The sequence below is a fragment of the Thermobia domestica genome, chromosome 12 (genome assembly GCF_964235325.1).
Source record: "Thermobia domestica chromosome 12, izTheDome1.hap1.1, whole genome shotgun sequence".
NCBI classification, from domain to species: Eukaryota; Metazoa; Arthropoda; class Insecta; order Zygentoma; family Lepismatidae; genus Thermobia; species Thermobia domestica.
The window spans coordinates 116,651,661-116,675,959 of record NC_137465.1 but is presented as its reverse complement, the minus strand read 5'-3'; the positions used below and the strand labels follow the sequence as shown (position 1 = coordinate 116,675,959).

General features: G+C 35.1%; 1 protein-coding gene across 1 annotated transcript in view; it reads right to left on the bottom strand.

Annotated features, from left to right (window-relative positions):
- The window catches only part of LOC145666086 (uncharacterized), a 44,015-nt gene extending 31,300 nt beyond the window's left edge, over positions 1-12,715 (bottom strand). The window contains exon 1 of the mRNA XM_081733180.1: positions 12,372-12,715. Coding sequence (XP_081589306.1) covers positions 12,372-12,702 — 331 coding nt within the window. The 5' untranslated portion in view covers positions 12,703-12,715. The remainder of the gene's footprint in view (positions 1-12,371) is intronic.
- Positions 12,716-24,299: the final 11,584 nt, after the last annotated feature.

Below are 24,299 nucleotides of genomic sequence, written 5' to 3'. Positions count from 1 at the left end.
TAAAATGAAAGATGAAGTATCAGACTTACCCTACTCTATGTGGAAGATCGACAGGTTGTTGGGATAAAATCGACATCAACATTAAAACCTTATGTACTATGATTGTGTCGCTAATAATTCTACAACACACATTACTGTTTGTAAAGTAGTTCATGTGCTTTAAAAAAGCACGAAAATCTATAAGTTTACTAATGTAGAATTCCTTTATTTACAGCTACAAAAATATTTTAAAATGTCACTGAGTTACAAATAAGGGAAAGAATAATTGCAAAAATGTGTTCCGTTACAAGAAATATGTGAAACATTAATTTCATTAAAAATGTAATATGCTAAATGTGAGCTAGTGCAGAGAGCACAAAGATTCCATACATCATAAAAAGTACTTATTAATTTATGTTAATCATATGCTATCAAAAGTAGCGGTATGGCTATTGATTAAAATATTAGTGTTAGCTTCATATACAGGAAAGAGCACTCATGTCTGTCTGAGATTTCACATTGTTGACACCCAAAGAAGGGATCGTCTGAATAAGGAACACAGTCCTCGTGCAACTATTGAAGTATTTTGTATATTGCATCCAATCAGAAGGATTGCTTTTGCCGTAAAACCAACCTCGGCAGATAGCACTTTTTTTTTTTTTTTTTAGTTTTATCATTTTTGTTATTGTGTTTTGCAACATTTTTATGTATCTGCACATTCTTCTGGGATTCACTAGCTTTTGATTTTTCTGTTTTACTATTTTTCTATCCAGATATTAGAAGTTTGTCACTATTGTCCTTCGCTTTACATTATCACATCTTATTTTCTTGACTGAACCCAAACGCGTCTAATATAATTAATTTTTCTTCTAGTGCGTGTTCGTCTTTTTCAGCAAATATTGTATGTTAACAAAATTGTTTCTTGCAGTTAACTTTGAATAACCTGTCACGTAACGTATCCGTGGGACTTTAAAAGCTCTTGCATCAGTAAAAGTAGCATTTTATTCTTAACGGCCTCTATGGTTACTGACATTTTGTTCAGATTCCAGGAGCATCTCATGCTTTTCCGTGTGTAATTTCGAACCGTGATGCAATGAAAAAAGGATGCAGACGTTCTATTATCTATATGTTAATACTAATGTAGTATTTTTGATATATACGTTCACAACCAAAGGGAAAAATGCATCTCTCGAAAATGCCCCAAATGTGAGTGTCGAAAGCACCCCGAATGTATATGTTGCACTTAACTATATTTTATGCAAGTTAGTAGCAAAGAACATTGATGAACAAACTACCTGTGATTGCACAACTTTCGCTATATACTGTCCACCATGACCACTAAACAATATAACTTTTACTTCCAAACAAGAGCTTAACAAAACATACTCAAATTTTACAATGACCCCTGACTTCTCACGTATCTCTCACAACTTACCTCATAAATTTAGACCTTTTTCGTCAAGTAATTCTACTTATTCTTAAACTTTTACAGAAATACGTTCCATACACCCCACAGTTTCACTTAATACTGATTATGCTAACACCTTCACTTCCTGTTAGAATCGACAGTATTGTAAACTTAGAAGTGTCGGTATTCCTCAACTTCGGTCTTCTCCTGAGTGACTATATAAGGGCATCTACGAATTTAACAAAGACTATCAACCTCGCGCTTTTATATTAAAGAAAGCCAATGGAACAATTGTCAGTAATGATTGCGGAGAAAGAGAAAGTCATATAGCAGAACCAGATATCCCAGTGCCCAACAGGGCAGTAATAGAAATTGCTACAAAGAAATCAAACACAAACCTTCACGTGTAAACGAAATTTCGGCTGACTGGAAGGAAAAATTGTGGGAGGAGTTACACATCATCTCCTTATGTGAAAAAAGGAGAAATTATCACAATCAATCATTGTTCTAATCCATAAGAAAGCTGACAAAACTGACTGTAATAACTATCAAGGCATCTCTCTTCTGTCAACATCCTATAAAATCCTCTTAAATATTCTGCTTGCAAGATTGACCAAATACGGAGACAAAGATATTGAAGATTATCAGTGTGGATTTAGGCGAAAGCGATTGGCTATCGAACAGATATTTACCATTTTACAAATACTCGAAAAAAATGGGAATACAATACTCCAATACATCAATTGTTTATTGATTTTAGAAAGTCCTATGACTCGGTTAAAAGGGAAACAGCCCACGACATTCTTAATAAAATTGGTGTACTGAAAAAGAAACTAGTTAGTTTAAGATGTGTTTAAATGAGTTCAATAACAATGCCCGCGATGGAAAATACTTTTCCATGAGCTTTCACGTTGAAAATAACCTAAAATAATGAGGTATGTTGTTGTCGTAGTTATTCAACTTCGTTCTGCAATATGCTATAAGGAAATTCAAAGAAAGCAACCAGGGGTCTAGAACTGAATGATATTCATCAGGTTATGCCATATGATGATTATGTAAATCTGATATGTGATGATAGAAAAACAGTGGAAAGAAACGAATAGGTAATTTTATTAAACGCTTGCAGGAACATGGGAAAGTAGATACATGGAAATCAGCCGAGATCGTAATACTGAAAATTATGGAAAAATGTCAAAAATCAAAGAATTTTTTCAACAAACTTGATACTTTCAAATATCTAGGGTCAATATTAACAGACCAAGACCATATCTACGAAAAAATAAGATCTCGACTGTAAGCAGGGAATTCGTGTTATTATTCAGATCAAAATATTTTATCTTCGAGAATTCTGTCGTAGAATTTGAAGCTTAAAATCTATAAAACGATAATCATGCCTCTTGTGCTGTATGGTTTCGAAACTGGTCGCTTTCTCTGAGAGAAGAACACAGACAGAGTATTTGAGAATAAAATCCCTAGGTGAATATTCGGACAGGAACGGGAAATGGCGAAAACTTCATAACGAGAAACTGCATAACTTATGTCGTTTACCAAACATTGTTATGAAATCTAGGTGGCTCAGGTGGGCAGATCATGTAGCCAGAAGGAAGAAAGTAGGAGCGGTTTCAAAGTTTTAACTGGAGATCCAATTGGAGAAAGGCCCATAGGAAGACTTAGTCGAAGATGGGAGGACAATATTAAGATGGATCTTGCAGAAATAGGAATACAAAGTAGAAAGTGGATCCTGTTGTCTAAGGACAGTAGTGAATGGATAGTTTTTGTGAACGCAGCATTGAACCTCTAGTCTCTACAGGTCATAAAGTTAGTTAGTTAGTTAGCAGGTCTTTTTCCTTAAGAACAGAACAGAAACATACATGAAAAAGCAATTACATGAACAGAGAACATTAAGAATTTTGATGTGTTTTATTTCGGTTAGGTTGTTGCATCAGCGGTCACTAGGGTCACCTATGTGAAGTTGGCCCTTACTTTCAAATATCGATTCGAAACCAAAATACATCTCTTGTTATTGATTGTTTTAAAGAAAAACTCATTTGTTTCGAAAAATATAAAGAGATATTTCCAAAATAAAGTTGAGGCAAAGGACAATTTTACACTGGCACTCCATTTTCAAATTTCGATTCGAAATCGAAGCCAATCATTTGTGTTTCGTTTGATATTGATTGTTTTGAAGTAAAAATCGTTTGTTTCAAAAAAAAAAAAAAAAAAGTAATGGGATATTTGCCCAATAATGTTGGGAGGCAACTTCACACTGGCCTCCCCTAAACTTTCAAATTTAAACTTGAAAGTAAAGCCAATCATTTGTTTTTCGTTTCGTATCAACATGCACGGCAGTGCATGGCAGCCAAGTTCCGCGAAGCAAATGAAAACTAGCCTGCACTGCCGTAAGCATATTATACACGAACAAGAGTTTTGGGTAAAATCGCCGATTTCGAGGCTTTGTAAAAACGATTCTATTAAGGGTAGAAACATGAAATTTAGAATATAAGGAGATATTGCACAGATGTACTCATATGCAAAATCTCACATTCCTATCTTAAACCATATTCGAGTACTGGACCCCCAAAATATGCAGTTTTCAGGCTCACTGACTCACTGACTCACTCATCAAATTGATTAGGTACTTCCCAATTAGATAGAAACGTGAAACTTTGCATAAAGGTACCCTATAACAATTTGAGTATGGAAAAAGTCCAAAATCTGAGGAATGTCCTATGGGATCTTTTTTATGGGCAAAAAACTGTCCTTAGCCAGGAAAAAAATCGTTTCACTCATTCACTCATCAAATTGATTAGGTACTTCCCAATGAGATAGAAACCTGAAACTTTGCATAAAGGTACCCTATAACACCATGAGTATGGAAAAAATCCGAAATCTGAGGAATGTGCTATGGGAAAGTTTTTATAGGCAAAAAACTGTCCTTAGCCAGGAAAAAAATCGTTTCACTCACTCACTCATCAAATTGATTAGGTACTTCTCAATGAGATAGAAACCTGAAACTTTTCATAAAAGTACCCTATAACAACCTGAGTATGGAAAAAGTACAAAATCTGAGGAATGTGCTATGGGAATTTTTATGGGCAAAAAACTGTCCTTAGCCAGGAAAAAAATCGTTTCACTCACTCACTCATCAAATTGATTAGGTACTTCCCAATGAGATAGAAACCTGAAACTTTGCATAAAGGTACCCTATAACGACCTAAATATGGGAAAAGTCCGAAATCTGAGGAATGTGCTTTGGGAAATTTTTTTATAGGCAAAAAACTGTTCTTAGCCAGGAAAAAAATCGTTTCACTCATTCACTCATCAAATTGATTAGGTACTTCCCAATGAGATAGAAACCTGAAACTTTGCATAAAGGTACCCTATAACACCATGAGTATGGAAAAAATCCGAAATCTGAGGAATGTGCTATGGGAAAGTTTTTATAGGCAAAAAACTGTCCTTAGCCAGGAAAAAAATCGTTTCACTCACTCACTCATCAAATTGATTAGGTACTTCCCAACGAGATAGAAACCTGAAACTTTTCATAAAAGTACCCTATAACAACCTGAGTATGGAAAAAGTACGAAATCTGAGGAATGTGCTATGGGAATTTTTTTATGGGCAAAAAACTGTCCTTAGCCAGGAAAAAAATCGTTTCACTCACTCACTCATCAAATTGATTAGCTACTTCCCAATGAGATAGAAACCTGAAACTTTGCATAAAGGTACCCTATAACACCATGAGTATGGAAAAAATCCGAAATCTGAGGAATGTGTTATGGGAAATTTTTTATAGGCAAAAAACTGTCCTTAGCCAGGAAAAAAAATCGTTTCACTCACTCACTCATCAAATTGATTAGGTACTTCTCAATAAGATAGAAACCTGAAACTTTGCATAAAAGTACCCTATAACGACCTGAGTATGGAAAAAGTCCGAAATCTGAGGAATGTGCTATGGGAAATTTTTTATAGGCAAAAAACTGTCCTTAGCCAGGAAAAAAACATTTCACTCACTCACTCATCAAATTGATTAGGTACTTACCAATGAGATAGAAACTTGAAACTCTGCATAAAGGTACTTTATAGTTACTTGAGTACGAAAAAGGTCCGAAATCTGAGGAATGTGCTATAGGAAATTTTTATAGCCAAAAAACTGTCCTTAGCCAGGAAAAAAATCGTTTCACTCACTTACTCATCAAATTGATTAGGTACTTCCCAATGAGATAGAAATTTGAGATTTTGCATAAAGGTACCCTACAATAACTTGAGTATGGAAAAAGTCCGAAATATGAGAAATGTGCTATGGGAAATCTTTCATGAGCATAAAACTGTCCTTAGCCATGAAAAAAAAATCGTTTCACTCACTCACTCATCAAATTGATTAGGTACTTTTTAATGAGACAGAAACGTGAAACTCTGCACAAAGGTACCTAATAATTACTTGAGTATGAAAAAAATCCGAAATTTGAGGAATGTTCTACGGGAAAGTTTTTATAGGTAAAAAAAAACTGTCCTTAGCCAAGCAAGAAATCGATTCACTCACTCACTTATCAAGTTAATTAGGTACTTCCCAATGGGATAGAGACGTGAAACTCTGCATAAAGGTACATTATAATGACTTGAATATGGAAAAAGTCCGAAATGTGAGGAATGTGCTATGGGAGTTATTTATGGGCGAAAAACTGACCTTAGTCAAACACAAATCGCTTCATTCTCTCCCTCATCAAATTGATTAGATACTTCCCAATGAGATAGAAACGTGAAACTTTGTATAGTGTTACCCTATAATGACTTGAGCATAGAAAAATTCCGAAATGTGTGGCATGTGTTATAATAAATTTTTTATTGGCGAAAAACTGTTCTTAGCCAAGTAGAAATCGTTTCATTCTCTCAATCATCAAATTGATTAGATAATTCCCAATGAGGTATAGACGTGAAACGTTGCATAGAAGCATCCTATAATGACTAGAGTACAGAAAAAGTCCGAAATGTGATTAATGTGCTATGGGATTTTTTATGGGCGAGAAACTGTCCTTAGCCAAACATACATATGTTCGTCTTCTCACTCATCAAACTGATTAGGTACTTTCCAATGAGATAGAGACGTGAAACTCTGCATAAAGGTACTGTACCTTATAATGGCTTAAGTGTAAAAAAATCCCGAAATGTGAGGAATGTGCTATTGGAAATTTTTCATGGGCGAAAAACTGTCCTTAGCAAAGCACGGTTCATTCAGTCACTCATCACATTGATTTGTTAGTTTCCAATGATAATGACATGAAGCTGTGCATAAAGGTGCCTTATAATGACTTGAGTGTGAAAAAAGTCTTAAATGTGAGGAATGTGTAATGGGAATATTTTATGGGTGAAAAACTATTTTTAGCCAAGCAGATATCGGTTCATTCATTCACTCGTCACATTGATTAAGTACTTGTTTATGAAATATTGACGTAAAAGTCTGTACATTGGTACCTCATAATGACTTGAGTATGGAAAAAGTTTGAAATTTAAGTAATGTACTAAAGGAAATTTTTATGGGTGAAAACTGTCCGTATCCAAGCAGAAATCGATTTACTCAATGATTGACTCATTCATAGCATTAATTAGGTACTTCTGAATGAGATAGAAGGATGAATCTCTGCATAAAGGTACCTTATAATGATTTGAGTATGGAAAATGTCCGAAATTTAAGGAAATGCTATGTAAAAATTTTATGGGTGAAAACTGCCTCTTAGTCAAGCAGAAATCGGTTCACTCACTCGCTCATCATATTGATTTTGTATTTCCAATGAGATAAGTCGTGAAACTCTGCAAAAAGATATCTTATAATGACCTGAGTATGGAAAAAGTCCGAAATGTGACGAATGTGCTATGGGAAATTTTTTATAGACGAAAAATTGTCCGTAGCCATTAGGTACTTCCCAATGAGATGAAGATGTGAATGTCTACACGAAGGTAGCTTATAATGGCTTGAATATGAAAAATATCCGAAATTTAAGGAATGTGCTATGGAATTTTCTATGGGTGAAAAATTTTGCCTTTCTCAAACAGAGATAGGTTCATTTACTCACTCATCATTGATTAGGTGCTCCTAAATGAGATAGAGATTTGAAACTCTGCATAATGGTACCTATCTTATGTAATGACCTGTGTAAATAAAGGTTCCAAATTTAAGGAATGTACTATGGGAATTTTTATGGGCAAAAAACTGTCCATAGCCATTAGGTACTTCTTAATGGGATAAAGATGCGAAACTCTCCATAAAGGTACACTATAACGGCTTGAAAATGAAATTTGAGGAATTTGCTACAGAAATTTTTTCATTAGCAAAAAAAAAAAAAAAAAAACTGTCCTTATGTACAATCAGAAATCGGGAATGATTCCGTTATTGAACACATCATGTGCATAGTGATAATGTTGTCAATCGTCTGAGTGGTCGAGTTGGTGCCCTCCTCGCTGGTGTATTGGCTATACTTAACATACGTTATCCATACCTCTTTCCCGCTTAGATGTTACACAATGTCGTTGCAGGATGTCTGATATCTAACAGTCATCCGTACATTACGTACGTCAGCTATAAGTTACATACGGCCATCTGTATGTGAGATCCTGACCGCCTACGTACAGTCTTTTCGTTCGTGTAAAAAGTACGTTTATTCGGAACACTTATACGGAAGGTACGCTCAAATATACTTTTCAGTTATACGTTCAGTGTACGTTAAGTCCAACAACTACAGGATTTAGACATGTAGCAAACGTTTTTACGTACGCCACATACAGTTTTTCTCAGTGTGTGAGTAAAATAAGTGAAAGCTAGTAATAAGTAGTTAAGCAAGTTAATGAGGCACGTTCTGTGAATCAGTTAACTTTTAAAACCGTGGGCTAAGACACGTACATACTGCCGTAAATTTCGTGGTTGGAAACCCAGACAAGGAAAGCCAATATTTTGTCTTTTTTCGGTGAATATTTTTCCTTTATTGCAGTCATTCCTATTAAATAGATATTGAAATTAATTTGATAAGTAAGATAATGTAGAGGTGAGAATGTTTAAAATTAATGAAGTTTTCGAAGAAATGAGAAATCCAATTGTTCGAATTTATGTTAGACCAGCAACAAAATGTAACCGATTTCGTAAATATATTGGTATCAGAGTTATAGTTACCACAGTTGTTATGTAAAAATGTTCTTGATACTTCGTGTCTCTATCTGTGAACAGTGTGAGAATCTCTTACGTATCAGACTTTTCATCAACAGTGAATTTCGTGCCTTTTGCTCTTCATATTTTCTGAATTTGCCCTTCGGGGGTTCGCCCCCACACCCTCGCCTTTGCTCGTCCTACTTCCTCACACCTCTTAGCTTACAATTCCCGAATTTCAAGTTTCTTTTCCTATTTCGACTATCTAAAAGATAAGATTTTGTATTCCAGGAAAACGCCTACTTAAATAACATGGTGATTTCTTCATCTTCCTTGAGACTCCTTAAAAATTAAAAATATTCAATTTTAGCAATTTTCCTGTTGGTTAGTCCCGGGAGGATACAATCGTGCCAAATTTCATCATTCTAACCCTGCCGGAAGTGCCTAGACATTTTGGGGTTTAGAAGACGTCCAATATAAATAACATGGAAAAGGTTTGTCTGTTCCCCATAAAACCACTCTAAATTTGGATATTTTCGTTTACTGACTTACTTAGGTAATACTAACGAAAACGTTGAAGCATACCGAATTTCACGTTTGTATTCCAATTTCAAGTACCTAAAATATGAGATTATTTGTCACAAAAAGGCCTATTTAAATAGCATGGGGAATTTCTTCATCTCCCCTTTAGACTCCCTAAAAATTAAACATATTCACTTTTGGCAATTTTTCTTTCGGTTAGTTCCGAAAAACTACAATCACGTCAAATTTAGTCATTGTAGCCCTACAAGAAGTGCCGTATAATTTTGGGGTGTAAAAGGTGTCCCATATAAATACGTACCATGGGAAAGATTTTACAGTTCCCCAGAAAACCACTCTAAAGTTGAAATTGTTTATTTTTACTGATTTACTTAGATAATACTAATGAAAACGTACAAGCATACCGAATTTCAATTTTTTATTCCAATTCCAAGTTCCTAAAACATGAGATTATATGTAAAAAAAATAATAAAAAAAAAGACCCATTTAAATAACATGGGAAAATTCTTCATCCCCCTTCACCATTTCAACTTTCCACGTCAACTGGAAGCTCCCCTTTAATTTATGCCAGTTCATGTAGCTTTATATACAGTTAGGATATGTTGGTAGCAAATATTATTAAGTTTACAAGCTATTTGAAAGGTGTATATCATTGGAAGGAAAACCCGAGGCAGTATGAAACTGCGCGTCATGTAATGAACTCCGTAATTTCGCAATGTGAAAACGTAGAGAACAACTAGGTATATTGAAACACCAGCTATGTCTAGTGATGTAGCAGCGAGGATTCAGCATCAAGGGTTTTGGGCCCTGTTGATACTCTTCGTATTTAGGCAATGAAAAATGAGATGTTAGCGATCGTGATTTTGTAGTTCGGGTAAATGAATTGGAATCTCGTTTGGACATAACGCTCTGACAAATATATGTGAGAATAAATCCTCCCCGCTGTTCTAGTGGCTAGCATGTGCGCCTTTCTTGTACAGGTCTTGGGTTCGATTCCCGCTGGGAGAGCCCTTGGGAACTAATGTTGTATGTGACACATTATGACTCCTTTAAAAATGTACAATTTTAAATTTAAATCCAGCAATATGCCACAATTGAGAATTCCAATATACGATATTGACATGGTAAACTACAAAAAGAAGTGAAATATGAACAAAAACACCAGAGGTGCAAAAAGTGCAGCCAAGTTCTTCAGCCTCAAAAAGTGTTGAGATGAGGATGGATGAGCCAAGTTCCTTGGCCACTGCATCTGAAAAGGACCTGGAACTTGGCGCGAGGTGTCAAGGAAAATGATGTTAAGGAACCTTGGGGATAGTGGTGGTGGGCATGGTGGGTTTGGGACCACCATCAATCTTAGGAATATCAACTTTGCTAATGAGCTAAAGCACATATACAGAATACTGCAGTAAGATTGGTGGTTCGAAACCCAGACAAGGAAAACTTATATTCCTCCACGAAGTGTCAAAGTAAATGATGTTAACAAACCTTAGGAATGGTGCTTGTGAGCGTGGTGGATTTGGGGGTCACCACTAGCCTTAGGACTGAAATGTCCCGGCCGTGAAACTAGGAACACACATCTTAATGTATTCGAATATGTTAGACACTTCGCGCCAAGTTCCAGGTCCCTTTCAGATGCAGTGGCCAAGGAACTTGGCTCATCCATCCTCATCTCAACACTTTTTGAGGCTGAAGAACTTGGCTGCACTTTTTGCACCTCTGGTGTTTTTGTTCATATTAATTGATTTCAAGAAAAAAATTACCTTGTTTCGAAAATCGTAAGGAAATATTTACAAAATAAAGTTGAGATGTGGTCAAATTTAGCCAGGTCCCTCTACTTACAAATTTCGATTTAAAACTAAAATCACTCGTTTGATGTGCGATTATTCATTATTTTGAAGAAAAAATTGTTTTCGAAAAACGAAATGTATTTACAAAAGGAATGGGTGATGAAACTTCACACTGATCTCACAGTCAAATTTAGAATCTAAGCAGAAGATAATTGTTATTGGTTATTTTGAAGAGAAAATCATTTTTTCTTTCGAAAAATAGGAAGAGAGATTTACAAAATAAATTTAGAATGGGTCTTCAATTCAAGTCCAAAATTAATAGTTTGATATTAGTTTGTTCTTAATACTTTGGAACAAAAGTAATTTCATTTATAAGAAACATAAGGATATATTTACGAAATAAAGTTGATGAAGGTGGTTTACTTCTTGTCTGTTGTTGATTATTTTGAAGATAAAAATCATCTTTTTCGAAATACAAAAGGATACATTTGAGGATACATTTGGTGGTCAACTTCACACTGGTCTTCACACTGCTTTTTCTGCCTTTAGATTTCGATGTAAAACTCAAGCATATTGTTTATTTTTCCTTTCTTATTGAGTGGCTTGGAGAGAAAATATTTTATTTCGAAAAAAATCTTAAAGGTTATTTACAAAATAAAGTCGGGTGAGCCAATTCTGACTGGTCTTTCAAATTTTTAATTTTAAAAAAAACAATATATATAATAATTCTTAAATGTTGACGTTGCAAAGAACGTGCTCATATTATTGTTTAAACGTTGTCCCCAAAACATTTGTTTCTTTGAAGACACTCGACTTTCTTAGTTAAGTTTACCAGATTTATATTTCTTTACAAGGATTTTTGACAAAAAGTAAAAAATGAGATAAAGAAAAAACAAAAAGAAAAAGTCGAAAGAAATTAACGTAACCGGAAGTAGTTAAATCAGTATCGATCGATTCCTTTTGTCAAGCTGAATCGATTGATATATAGATTGTATATTTTCGTTGCCGATTATACCCCACCCCCGAAAATTAAATTAGACTCACGAAACCGGAAGTGGTTAACCGGAAGTACACCTCCGGAAACTAAATTAGGCTCATTAAATCGGAAGTAGTTAAAATGGGCATCGATCGATTCGTTTTGTCAAGCTGAATCGATTGATATAAATTGTTTATATTTCGTTGTTGATCATACCCCACTCCCGGAAACTAAATTATTCCCCCTGTACAAATAATAATAGAACTATTTACCTTAAATGCTGTCTATTCAATAGGAATGGTCAGCACACTGTCAAGAATTGCTTAACTACACCTTTCTCCAACGCAGTGGCGGCTCTTGATTGAAGTCGCATAGAGAAAAATTTAGATTTTACGCCTACACACGAAAGGAAGAAAGATTTATGCAGCTTAAGAAAGCTGTATGCAAAAATTAGATACCGAAGTGACTTCTCTTAAAAGCCGCCATTACGCCAAAGCATTGTTGGTTTAATTATATCTTAGAAAAGAGATGGATTTAATCACTTACGTTTAGGATTCGCATAGTAAGAAAACTTGTCCTTATCTTCAAGAGTTCCTTCTGTACCACTTAACACCTCACACTGCACTGTTTTGTTCCATTCAATGTTCATCACATTAAAAGCTGCTGCTCCCATGCTAGAAGCCACTGCTGCACACGCCACTGTATCAAAAACAAATGATGTTCGTAGGATAGAGGTTGTAGATCGTTTTCCTTTTTCCTGAAGAGTATATTTACTCACTCCTGAGCTACCACCTCCACATTGTGCACTTGCGGAAAAGATACTACTCCATACAATTGCTGTTCCCAATATTAAAGAAATGTTGGTCACTAAATGCATATTGCAAGATTTTTATTCTGTGAATTAGAAAGACAAGTTTAATGTCAACTGCGCTACACTGCGGAAAAGAGATATATTGCAAAGACTTTAAACTAGTAGGTTTTCTCTGTAAATACTGTTAAAACAAGGACAAAGAGGCGAATGAATGTCGTAAGTTGCAACGTAATGTATTGCATGTAATGATATCCTAGGCACTCCATCCTGCTCTCCTACATTATTACCATCACCTCCTGCATCATCATTCTACATCATAAGTTACTCAAAATCGATCTCATGACACAAACTTCTAACTTTAAAATTTTGTTGATCTAAATTGTTCTTACACGATATTTCAACCCTGTACTATACATATCAATGAATATAATATTATTATAGACCCTAATGAAATTAAGGAAGTCGTTATGCCATACACTACCGTTTGTGAAAATTGCAATACCAGAAAGAATGACCCGAATGCTACCAAATATCGAGGATGAGTAGAACAGTGTACCAGGAATAAGAGTTTGCAAAGAGATGGCAGTCACGTAGGCCCAGCAGTGCCCCCTATTGTGTTTATCATTAAGCCCTCGCGTGTGGTAGTGTTACTCCAGTAAAGTGAAGATGAAAACGTGAGACTTAGTGCCAGTAAGCCTTGTTGACATCAAAAGGCGCAAAATCAGCACATTAATACCTTCGAACGGGGCAGAATAATAGGTCTTCGAGAAATGTGTATGTCACACATGAAATTTTGGCTCGTACAGGGCATGCTGCTACAACAATGATACCTGTGTGAAAACGGCGGGTAAAAGAGGTTTGTACGCAGCGGCTAGCATATACTGGGCCTCGCTATGCGATCACAGCACTGGGTGGACACCATCTTGTTCGCATGGCCATAACAGACCGTACAGTTTATTCCACAGCGTTGGCTCGACGCTGGAGCACTGTGATGAGTGTAAACTTGTGTGCGGTTCGACGCCGTCTGCATCAGGTTGGACTGGTAGCACAGATGCCATTACGTCGGCTGCCGTGGATCAGCAATCACAAATGACTCAGACTGCAATGGACACGTGGATGCGCTGACGTACTGAGTGGCGAAATATAATGTTTTTGAACGAGTTCCGTTTCAATCAATCCTAGATTTTGCGATGTACACGCTCCCTTTACAGTCTGGGACGTTTGTGATTGCTAGTCAAAGGCAGATTATGCACTCGCATGCATGAAACAAGTCCAGCTCGCAGCAGATGGCGACGAATTGTCGATACGCACAAGTCCACACCCAGTTTAGTGATCCAGCGTCGAGCCAACACTATGAAATAAGTTGAATGGTGAGTTACGACCATGCGAACAAGATTGCGGCTATCCTGTGATGTGATCGCATAGTGTTGTTTAGTACACGCTAGTGCCTGTGTACGACCTTCTTCTATTCACTTTTTTCACATATGGTTTAAGGTCGTAGCAGCATACACTATACGAGCCGAAATGTCACTGTTTGACATATCCGTTTCCCAGATACCAATCATTCTGCACCATTCGAATGCGCTAATGTGCTGATATTGCGTCTTTTGTCGACGAGGCTCACTGGCATTCACCTTCATGTTTCCACTTCGTTTGAAGGCTTTTCACTGCCTGAGTGTGGTGTAACACTACCAAAAGTGACGGTGCAAAATTAATACAAGATGGGACGCTTCTGGGTATACGTGCCTGCCATCTCTTTGCAAACTTAATCACTTATTGTTGGTACACTGTTCTACTCATTCTTCAAATTTGGTATCAATCGGGCCATTCTTTTTAAGTAGTACAATTTTTACAAACGGTATATCCCTAGAAGTTTATCTTAATACTAATGCCTTTCAGCTTAAAGACAGGTTACCAACTGTTAAGTAGCCAATACAAGTTAGTTTGTGTATAAATTATGTAAATGAGGAGGTGGATCTTAAATAAGCCAAAGAAAATAACAAGAGAGTGTGGGAGAGATAACTACATCGTCCAAACTAAAACATAAGAATTGTTTCTTCTTCCTCAATTTAGAATAACGACATGCAAATAGGTCAGTGATAACTGAAATTAAAATATCTGAACTCCAGCTCTCCTGTCAGTTTCTGCCTTCCTTCTTACATAAACTTGTGAGTTCATTATTTATTCTTTCCTATCCCTAGCAGGTTGACTGCAAGGAGGAAATGGGTATACCGCTCCCCCGACGCCAGCGCAATTTTTTTCGCATATTTGTGACAAGAGAGGGAACCTGTTCGACGCATATGCAGGTTTTCGCAAAAAACGCACTAATGAGAGGCGAGCTCCATATTTGATGCTCACGGCGACCAAGAATAATTTATGAGCTTGAGCATCATTTTTGGTACTCACCAATTTGAGAATTTACTGTTTAATAAAACTTTCATATAATATAAAGGAAGAACATACTTTTTATTGCTTATACTATAATTAGAAATGTTAGGCAAATATGAACTACTTGTTTTTGGTAACAGGGTCATTCCATGTCAAATCATTTAGAGCACTGTGCTTCAATGTCTGATACTCTTCAAAAAATTTTCGTACATAAATACTAATGAAATCATGTTAAATTATTTTTTTTCCGATTTTTGGATGAGAAATGAGCCGGGGAGAAATTTTTGAAAAATGTGAATTTTGCGCCAATTTCACTTTCTGGCACACAGTATCATGGAACTGAAATTACCATAACTTCCTTATTTTTGAAGTTATTGAGCTCATCCATGTATCAAATGAAAGCTTAAGTTTCACTCTTTCAGTAGGTTATAAGAAACTTTGCAAATAGTGGCACTGTCAGACATTAATGGGCATAAAAACATTTTTTCTTTTTTACAAACTGTGCCATTGCTCAAAAGTTACAACTATGAAACTTTTGAATTTTTTTTGTACATTCATCTTAACACGTAAATGGTATGGTTTTAAAAATAAAGAGAGTGTTTTTTGTATTTTTGTAATTATTATTTTTTAATATTTTACATGTATGGAAATATACAGTTTTAAGTTTTTTTTTTTTTTTTTTTTTTTTTTACAAATTATGCCATTGCTCGTAAGTTACAACTATGAAACGTTTGAAACTTTTTTAATAGAATCATTTTAGCACATACATGATACGGATAAAAAATAAAAAAGGTGCTTTTGGTATTTTTGTTATTATTATTATTATTATTATTATTATTATTATTATTATTATTATTATTATTATTATTATTATTATTGGTATTTTACATGTACGGAAATATACAGTTTTTAAGTTTTGTTACAAATTGTGTCATTACTCATAAATTACAACTGTGAAACTCTTGAAACCTTTTTTATAGAATCATTTTATCACATACATGATATGGTTAAAATATAAAAAAAGGTGCTTTTGGTATTTTTGCAATTATTATTTTTGCACGTCAGAGTGCAATTAATGAATCGCTCTGGGCCCTCTATATTCTACTGGCTAGTTGGGTACCTTTTGAAAATTTCATTTGGGAAGTTCCTGTTCCATCTCTTACAAGCGAATCAGCCCGAACTTACGCAACTGAAAGCAAAATTAAAAGAAGACATCATATTATCAATGAAAAGAAAGAGCTGTGAAATATATTAAAAATAGGACACAACATTTTGTATGCAAATCTATGTAATTTTAAGAAGTATTATCAGTATGTATGTTTATTGTTTTCATATATGTACATTAGTCTATAATAGGATTTGTAATAATCACTCAACATCTAACATTGCTAGGCCTATATTTTCTATTCACAAAACCGCAAAATTATTACAAAGGAAGGTATCCATTTTTGTTATTTAATCATACCTAGTAAATGGAAAATAATACCATAAAAGTTACAAAAGTTTGATTGTAAGCGATGGTACAAGTGGGAAAAAAGTTGAAAGTCATAGTTAAAGTACAAAAATATAATATTATGGTAATACCAAAACTACACATTACACTAGTTCTATTTTTAATCATACCTAGTATTTACCAAGATGATTATTTTTTTTTTAAAAAAATTAAAGTGTGACAACTGTCACTTCAGAGTACGAATGGCCAAAATTTTCCGGAATCGGAAATTTCACTTTCCGGAATTTTTCCGAATTCCAGATTTTTCCGAATTCCAGATTTTTCCGAAATCGAATTTTTTTCGAATTCTGAAAATTTTTCCGATTTTACTTTCCGGAATCCGGAAAGTAAAAATTCCGGAATTGCCCAACACTACTATAGAGGAAAGGCATAGTCTGTTAATAACAGTAAAACTGTATATTTCTGTACATTTAAAACCAAATAATAATCATGATAATAATTGCAAAAATATCAAATGCACCCGTTTTATTTTTTAACCATATCATGTATGTGATAAAATGATTCTATAAAAAGAAGCTTCAAAAGTGTCATAGTTGTAACTTATGAGCAATGACACAATTTGTAACAAAACTTAAAACTGTATATTTCTATATGTTTAAAAAATTACAAAAATACCCAAAGCACCCTTTTTATTTTTTTAACCATATCATGTATGTGATAAAATGATTCTATAAAAAGAAACTTCAAAAGTGTCATAGTTGTATCTTACGAGCAATGATACAGTTTCTAACAAAACTAAAAACTGCATAATTCCATACATGTAAGATATAAGAAAAATAATAATTACAAAAATATAAAAAAACACCCTTTCTTTCTTAACCATACTGTGTTAAGATGAATGTATTAAAAAAAATCAGAAGTTTGATAGTTGTAACTTTTGAACAATGGCACAGTTTGTAAAAAAAATTGATTTGTATGTCCATTAATGTTTGCCAGTGTAACATTTTGCAAAGATTCTTATAATCTACTGAAAGAGCAAAACTTAAGCTTTCATTTGATACATTGATAAACTCAATAACTTCGTGCCAGAAAGTGAAATTGACTCAAAATTCACATTTTTCAAGAATTTCTCCCCGGCCCATTTCTCATCCAAAAAAATCGGAAAAATTAATTTAGCATAATTTCATTATTATTTATGTATGAAAAAATTTGAAGAGAATCTGAGACATTGAAGCACGGTCATGTTTTAAAATTAGGTGATTTGACTTGGAATGACCCAACACTATAATAAAAGTAGCCAGAATTATGCAACATATTTCCCATCTAATCTGGTAGCTGGCAACATTTTTCTTACACAGTTTTGTTGCATATTAAAACTTAGGTCTTTCAACATTTATAAGTAGTCATCCTTTGCTCACTCGTTAGATTTTACCATATGTATTTATACCGAATTAAATCTATGCTTTCTTAATTTAGGTTGTCTTACAATATTTATTCATACCGAATGACCCTGTTAGGTCAAGTTATTTCTTATTTTTTACACTAAAATACATATACTGAGCAAAGCAACGTTTTATTATAAAATAATAAAATAATAATGTGACAGTTTCGGATATCTAACATATCCTTCTTCAGGCACTATTGAAAAATCACACATATACCGAGTAGCAGATCAAACGCAACCTTCCTGTAATATTTAATGCTGCGCCGGAGTGCACCCGAAAAGGAAATCATTTGATCTGCAATATCAAGTTTTGCTTTAGCTTGATTGTAGTCAACAACAGCAGTGGGCTTCATAACATTACCCTCTTTTCCGTTGTACTTCTTGCATTTCTATGCCTCTTTAGTGGTAATCATTAGCACATCCCTCTTATCTCTCCTGTTAAGCACTGTCACCTTTGTTGAGCTTGTCAACCCAGTAACTTCACCTTTGCGAAGTTTCGAAGTTGTCACTAGTTTCGGCAGCATTTTTCTATTTGATCGTAGAGTACCAACAAGATGTGTTTCTTGATCTAACAACTTGTGAGCCAGTTGTCTGCGTAAAGGGTTCTGCCAAAATTGAAGTATGGCTCACATTGCTCCAAAAAAACCTTAGCAGGAATAGACACACTTAGCGTACATTCTTTCTCGGCATATGTTTTATATAACACAGTGTAGCAATCTTTAGCACATACTTTGAAAATTTTCACTCCATACTTATGCCGTTTGTTGCCTATATACTGCTTGAAACTTAAGCGACCAGCAAAGGCACCATTGATTCATCTACAGGGTGTTAATGAACTATACAGACAAACTGTAAGAAGTGATTCCTCACATCAAAATAAGAGAAAAAGTTTATATGGACCTATTGCGAAAAGTGCATAGTTTCAGAGCTAGGACTGTCCAAAACCGCGAAAAACCCAAATTTCAACAGGCCCTATTTCGAATTCCAAAAACTGTGAATGATGGTCCTTATCAGCGTAAAGGAAGATACGCATACACAATTCAAAAGTGCATATTTCGTCAATTCTCAATAGGTATACAAAGTATTCCCTACAGGATGTATTTGTCAGATATGCTCTCAACAGAGTTTTCAGATATACCCTGATTTCAAGGACGGTCCAAAGTAGGCAGAAGGTAAGTCTTGACAACAATGGACATCCAAAGACTCGGAGGGGGATCGGAAGTGTTAGGAACCGGCAGCTACCTGCTTTTTGTGTGTGTGTGTGTGTGTGTGTTCGGAATAATGTGTGGTGCAATGTATTTCGTCATGATATGTTTGACGTTAACTTTACTTAAAGTGTGAAAGAAAACATCGCAGCATGCGTTTCCCCGAGTACGAGAAACCGTGCTGCTGACGATCCTTAACACTTCCGACATCGCGGCAAAGGATTCTGTGTTCACTGCTCTCAAGGTTCATCGTTTGCCTACTTTGGACCAATCATAAAGCCAAAGCATATCTCAAAATTCGGTTGATGGTATGTCCGGAAATTTCACCCTGTATGGAATACTGTGTACACCCACTGAAAATTAATGAAATATGGAATTTTGGATTGCATATGTGTGACTTCCTTTACGCTGATAAGGACCAACGTACACAGTTTTTGGAATTCGAAACAGGGACTATTGAAATTTGGCTTTTTCGCGGTTTTGGACAGTCCTAGCTCTGAAACTATGCACTTTTCTCAATAGGTCCATATAAACTTTTTCTCTTATTTTGATGTGAGGAATCGCCTCTTATAGTTTGTCGGTATAGTTCATTAACACCCTGTAGACACATGTTTTCCATTGGTACATAGCACTGTATGAATCTACTTACAAGTTATTAGGCTGTCGGTCTTCATTATTAGCACAGTGAAACATCCAAAGAAGACTTTCAAAACGATTGCGTGTTATTACTTTTGGTATGTTTGTTTCACAGGGGAATGATGTGCTCCAATATCAAGCTAATTTGCAAAATACTCATCCACATGCATACACCCAAAAAATTTCTCATTTCTGCTTTGTTAGTGTCAATCCAACCTTTTAGTCTAGAATGTGCAGGTACAGTGGGAGAGTCCAAAAGCACTTGCTGTGCGTACCTATTGGTCTCCTCAACAAGCATATCAATCACATTATTTGTCACAAATAACTGAAAGAAGTCAATAGGAGAACCACTAGACAATGAATCAATAATATCAGTATTCACACCTACATGGTCTTAGTTTTCGTTGTATCGTGGCGGACGTAAGTCTTTGACCAGGTAATGGCGACTACTTTGAAACAAATACAGAGTATGAGAATTAAATCTGTTATATCTCTAGTTTCGTGTGGAATAGAAACAAACTTGTGAATCAAAGGTTTAAGAACAACTCATATTATTAATATAAACTTTGCCGAAGATTATTACTTATATAATCATTAAAGAAATACGAAAGACTTTTTGAAACGAAGAAAAATAACATACAACTTTGCAAGCGGATGCTAAGAAACCTAAGATAACCAGACTAAAGACGAATCATTTATAGCGTAGTGATCGTAGTTCAGTGGACAAGGCGCTTGGCCAGTAATCTGGAGGTTCTTGGACCGAATCCACGTCGGGCATTTTTGTTTTTACTTTAGAAATTTTGATGGCGATTGATCGGCGATGACACACGTTTTATTATATTTAGATATTTGAATACTTGGATGTTTCAATACTTGAACTATCAAATCTTCAGGAATAATAATAGTAATAATTATTATTATAATCTCGTAGAAGATTAGAAATTACAAACTTATTATCGCTCAGGTCATACCATTATAAGCAGAAACATGACATTTGGCAAAAAAAGATATTTCGGTTTAGTTTAATGTTGCCGATGAGAAGAGGAATTCTTCATCTCGATTCTAAAACCAAACAAACAAAATCGGTATGAGAATTAACATTTTACATTCGAGACGGGGCAAGGCTAACTCAAATTATTGTCTCGCTTTGGAGATGAGAATCGAGACGAGGCGAAAAGTATCGTAAACATTTCTCGTCTTGTCTCGGTTCTCTAAATGGTATATGCCACTCTTTAGGTAACAATTGCTCTGTAGACTGAATCTCACACGTTATTTTGTTACTTTGTATTTGAGAGCTCGCTGAATTATGGTCTGTGTATATGTTTTTGTAGCAAAGCTTTTATAATTATATCTGCATATTCTACAAGTTAGTTTATTATAAGCCTTACTGTTCAATGATATTCAGTTATTTTTATTACAGTTATTTTCCTTAAAACGTACAGTAGGATACTTTCTACATGAAACTTAAGTGGAAAGTTTTCGTTTAAATTTGAGTAGTTGCAGAGGTGTGTCTTGAAGGTACGGAAAACCTTCCCTGAAATCACTACGTTTAAGTAAGTTTTGCCAAATTTTAGGGCAATTTTAAAACTTTTAATACCATTATTATTATTATTATTATTATTATTATTATTATTATTATTATTATTATTATTATTATTATTATTATTATTATTATTATTATTATTATTGAAGTGTTGTTAATTTGATGGTTCACCCAGTTCCACCCAGCTCCCGCCTAGTGGGCATTATGCTGAACAAACACCCCGTGTGTAGGTTTTCTGCGGGTTCCGCTTCCTCAAACTTTCTTTAATCCAGTATTTCTTTCATTCTCATCACGACGTCTTCTGTAGCTTAGCCGGCATAACCATTACTTAATAACAAATTTTCTTATGGCTCTTGTGACTTCAGTAGCCCTACTTTCTACCTGAAATTTGCCAGAAAACATTCGGTTTAACATTTAGCTAGCTGTAGGGACATATGAAGAGGGTATGTCCTGATGGTCCTGACATTTCTGTCCAATCCCGGCTATTTTGTAACTTTTGCTCAGCGCTAGGGGCGATTTTACAGATTTTAATACAATCTGTCCCCATACGGAATTTGTCCCTATATTATTATTATTATTATTATTATTATTATTATTATTATTATTATTATTATTATTATTATTATTATTATTATTATTATATTACTATATTATTATTATTATTATTATTATTATTATTATTATTATTATTACTGAATATTTGGGATCTCAATATTACGTCCTATTCCAATGCAAATATGAATACTGAAGTTAAGAAAAATGAAAAGAAATTTTTTGGACCCTCTATAAGGATGAATTGCTCTATAAGACTTACTTTGGAAGGAAAAGAGGATGAAAAGAAGGTGTCAGCTACTTGACAATATGAAAATCGAACCTTCGGATGCCTTAACAGAAACTAAGTAGGATTTGTCTTCATCATGATACATAGTAACGTCCTTTCTTTGGGTAAAAGACATTGAATTATATATGCGTTATATTAATATTTTAACAAAATATACATACAAATACTAAAAAGAATAGTTCCTATTTACCAATTTTCGTTGAACGAAGATATGTAACGTGTTGAAAATGGCGAATGAAAATATTATTATTATTTGTAGTAAGAGTGGAAGAACTTAGAAACAATTCCACAATGACGTTTCAGACAAATTTATGACTCATACTAGGCCTTAAGAATGATCCTTTTGTATTCGTGAATTGTTTGCGAAAGAAGCTAAGTTTTCCAGTTTTACAATTATTTTCAGTAATCTAGAACGACAGGGACACGAATACAGATACATCAAGAACATTTAATATTTCAAAGGCTCTCCAACCGGGAATCGAAACTGAAACCCCGCCTACTAAACTATCTGAGTGGTGGGATACCTGGTTCATTCCCAAGGCTAGGAAGCTTGAGACTGACAGCATCATGCTCGTGGTTTTCTCGGGACACTCCCACTTTCTCATTCCACCAATTCGTCCATCATAATTCACTTGCTTTAATCATAGTGTTCCTCAACCTAACAGGCATAATCGTGGGACATTAAATGTAAAGACTACATTTTCAAGCTGTTAACCCAAGCTAATCCGAATCGAAAAACAGGTGTATTTTCTATTGCACATTAACGTGTTTCAACATATATATATATATATATATATATATATATATATATATATATATATATATATATATATAGAGAGAGAGAGAGAGAGAGAGAGAGAGAGAGAGAGAACATGGGGAATGGTAATTTCATTCAAAAGCGAAACAGCAGATTCGTAATATCTTAACCTGAAACAAAACCATTACATATTCTTTGGAAGTTTTTCAAAATATATACGGATATTCTGAAAAGTGCCAATCGGAGTGGGTCAGTGAGTCGGTGGGTCAGTGGGTTAAGTGGGTCGAGTTTTCTGAATGTCAGTGGGTCGTGGGTCAACAGCATGTGATCCATTGCAACCCACTATCCACAGTGACTCATTGTGACCTACCACCCACCATGATCCACTGCGACCCACCACTCACCATGATCCACTGCGATCCATCACCTACCGACCTACTCTGCTCACTGCATTGTAGAAAGCATCTTCTGAACAGCATATTTCTTTTTACACTCGACTCTAGCCATAGAAACTAAAAAACACGTTTCTGATAGGTTGCACTTTGCGATTGTCCAAACCAGGCCCGCAACCAGAAGGGGGTTAGGGGCCTGGCCATCCTAAACTTTTCGTGGCCTCTCTAGGCCTCAACACAGAAAACACAATCACTTTTTCCTCTAACATTTTCATGGCCCCTGCACACCTCTGTGGCAAGTTGCGGGCCCGGTCCAAACCTTTTGGTCTAGGTATTGTATATTATAGTTAAAATATACTGTCACTCTTTTGGAATTGAAGAAGCAGTTGAGGTTAAATTTATATCATGGCAGTCAAGGTGGAACAAAACGAGCCCTGCAGGGTCTTTAACCAGTTCCTACTACTGCTACTACTACTACTCTTACTACTACTGCTACTACCACTACTCTTACTACTACTACTACTACTACTACTACTACTATTTATACAGTGTAACAAAACTGCACACGTAACGTACGTAAGTAAATTACTTTTTTGAGTATTAATTTTTTATAAAAATAAAAAACTTTCCACTACCCGTGTTTGAACCCGCGGCAAAAGCAATAATAATTACGAGTGCATTGAGCTAATACGCTCGGCCACGAAGACCGCTAGTAACAGACAATTGATTTCTACTGTATTTATATATGCTACGTGGCGGGAAACTGATAACTCCAACTAACCAGAACCGCGTATTTAGCTCCTATGAGTAGGATAGAGCGTTATTTAAAAGTATGCTTCTGAACACTGGTGAATTTTGTCTACGTTTTATTTTTAAGCAAGACGTAGCCAAGGGGTGGGTCCGGGAGGTCAGGACCCCCCTTCGAAACCGGAAATGAAAAAAATAAGGAAGGATGAAACAAAAAGGAACGAGAAAGGAAGAATCAGCGTTTAAATATAAAGCTA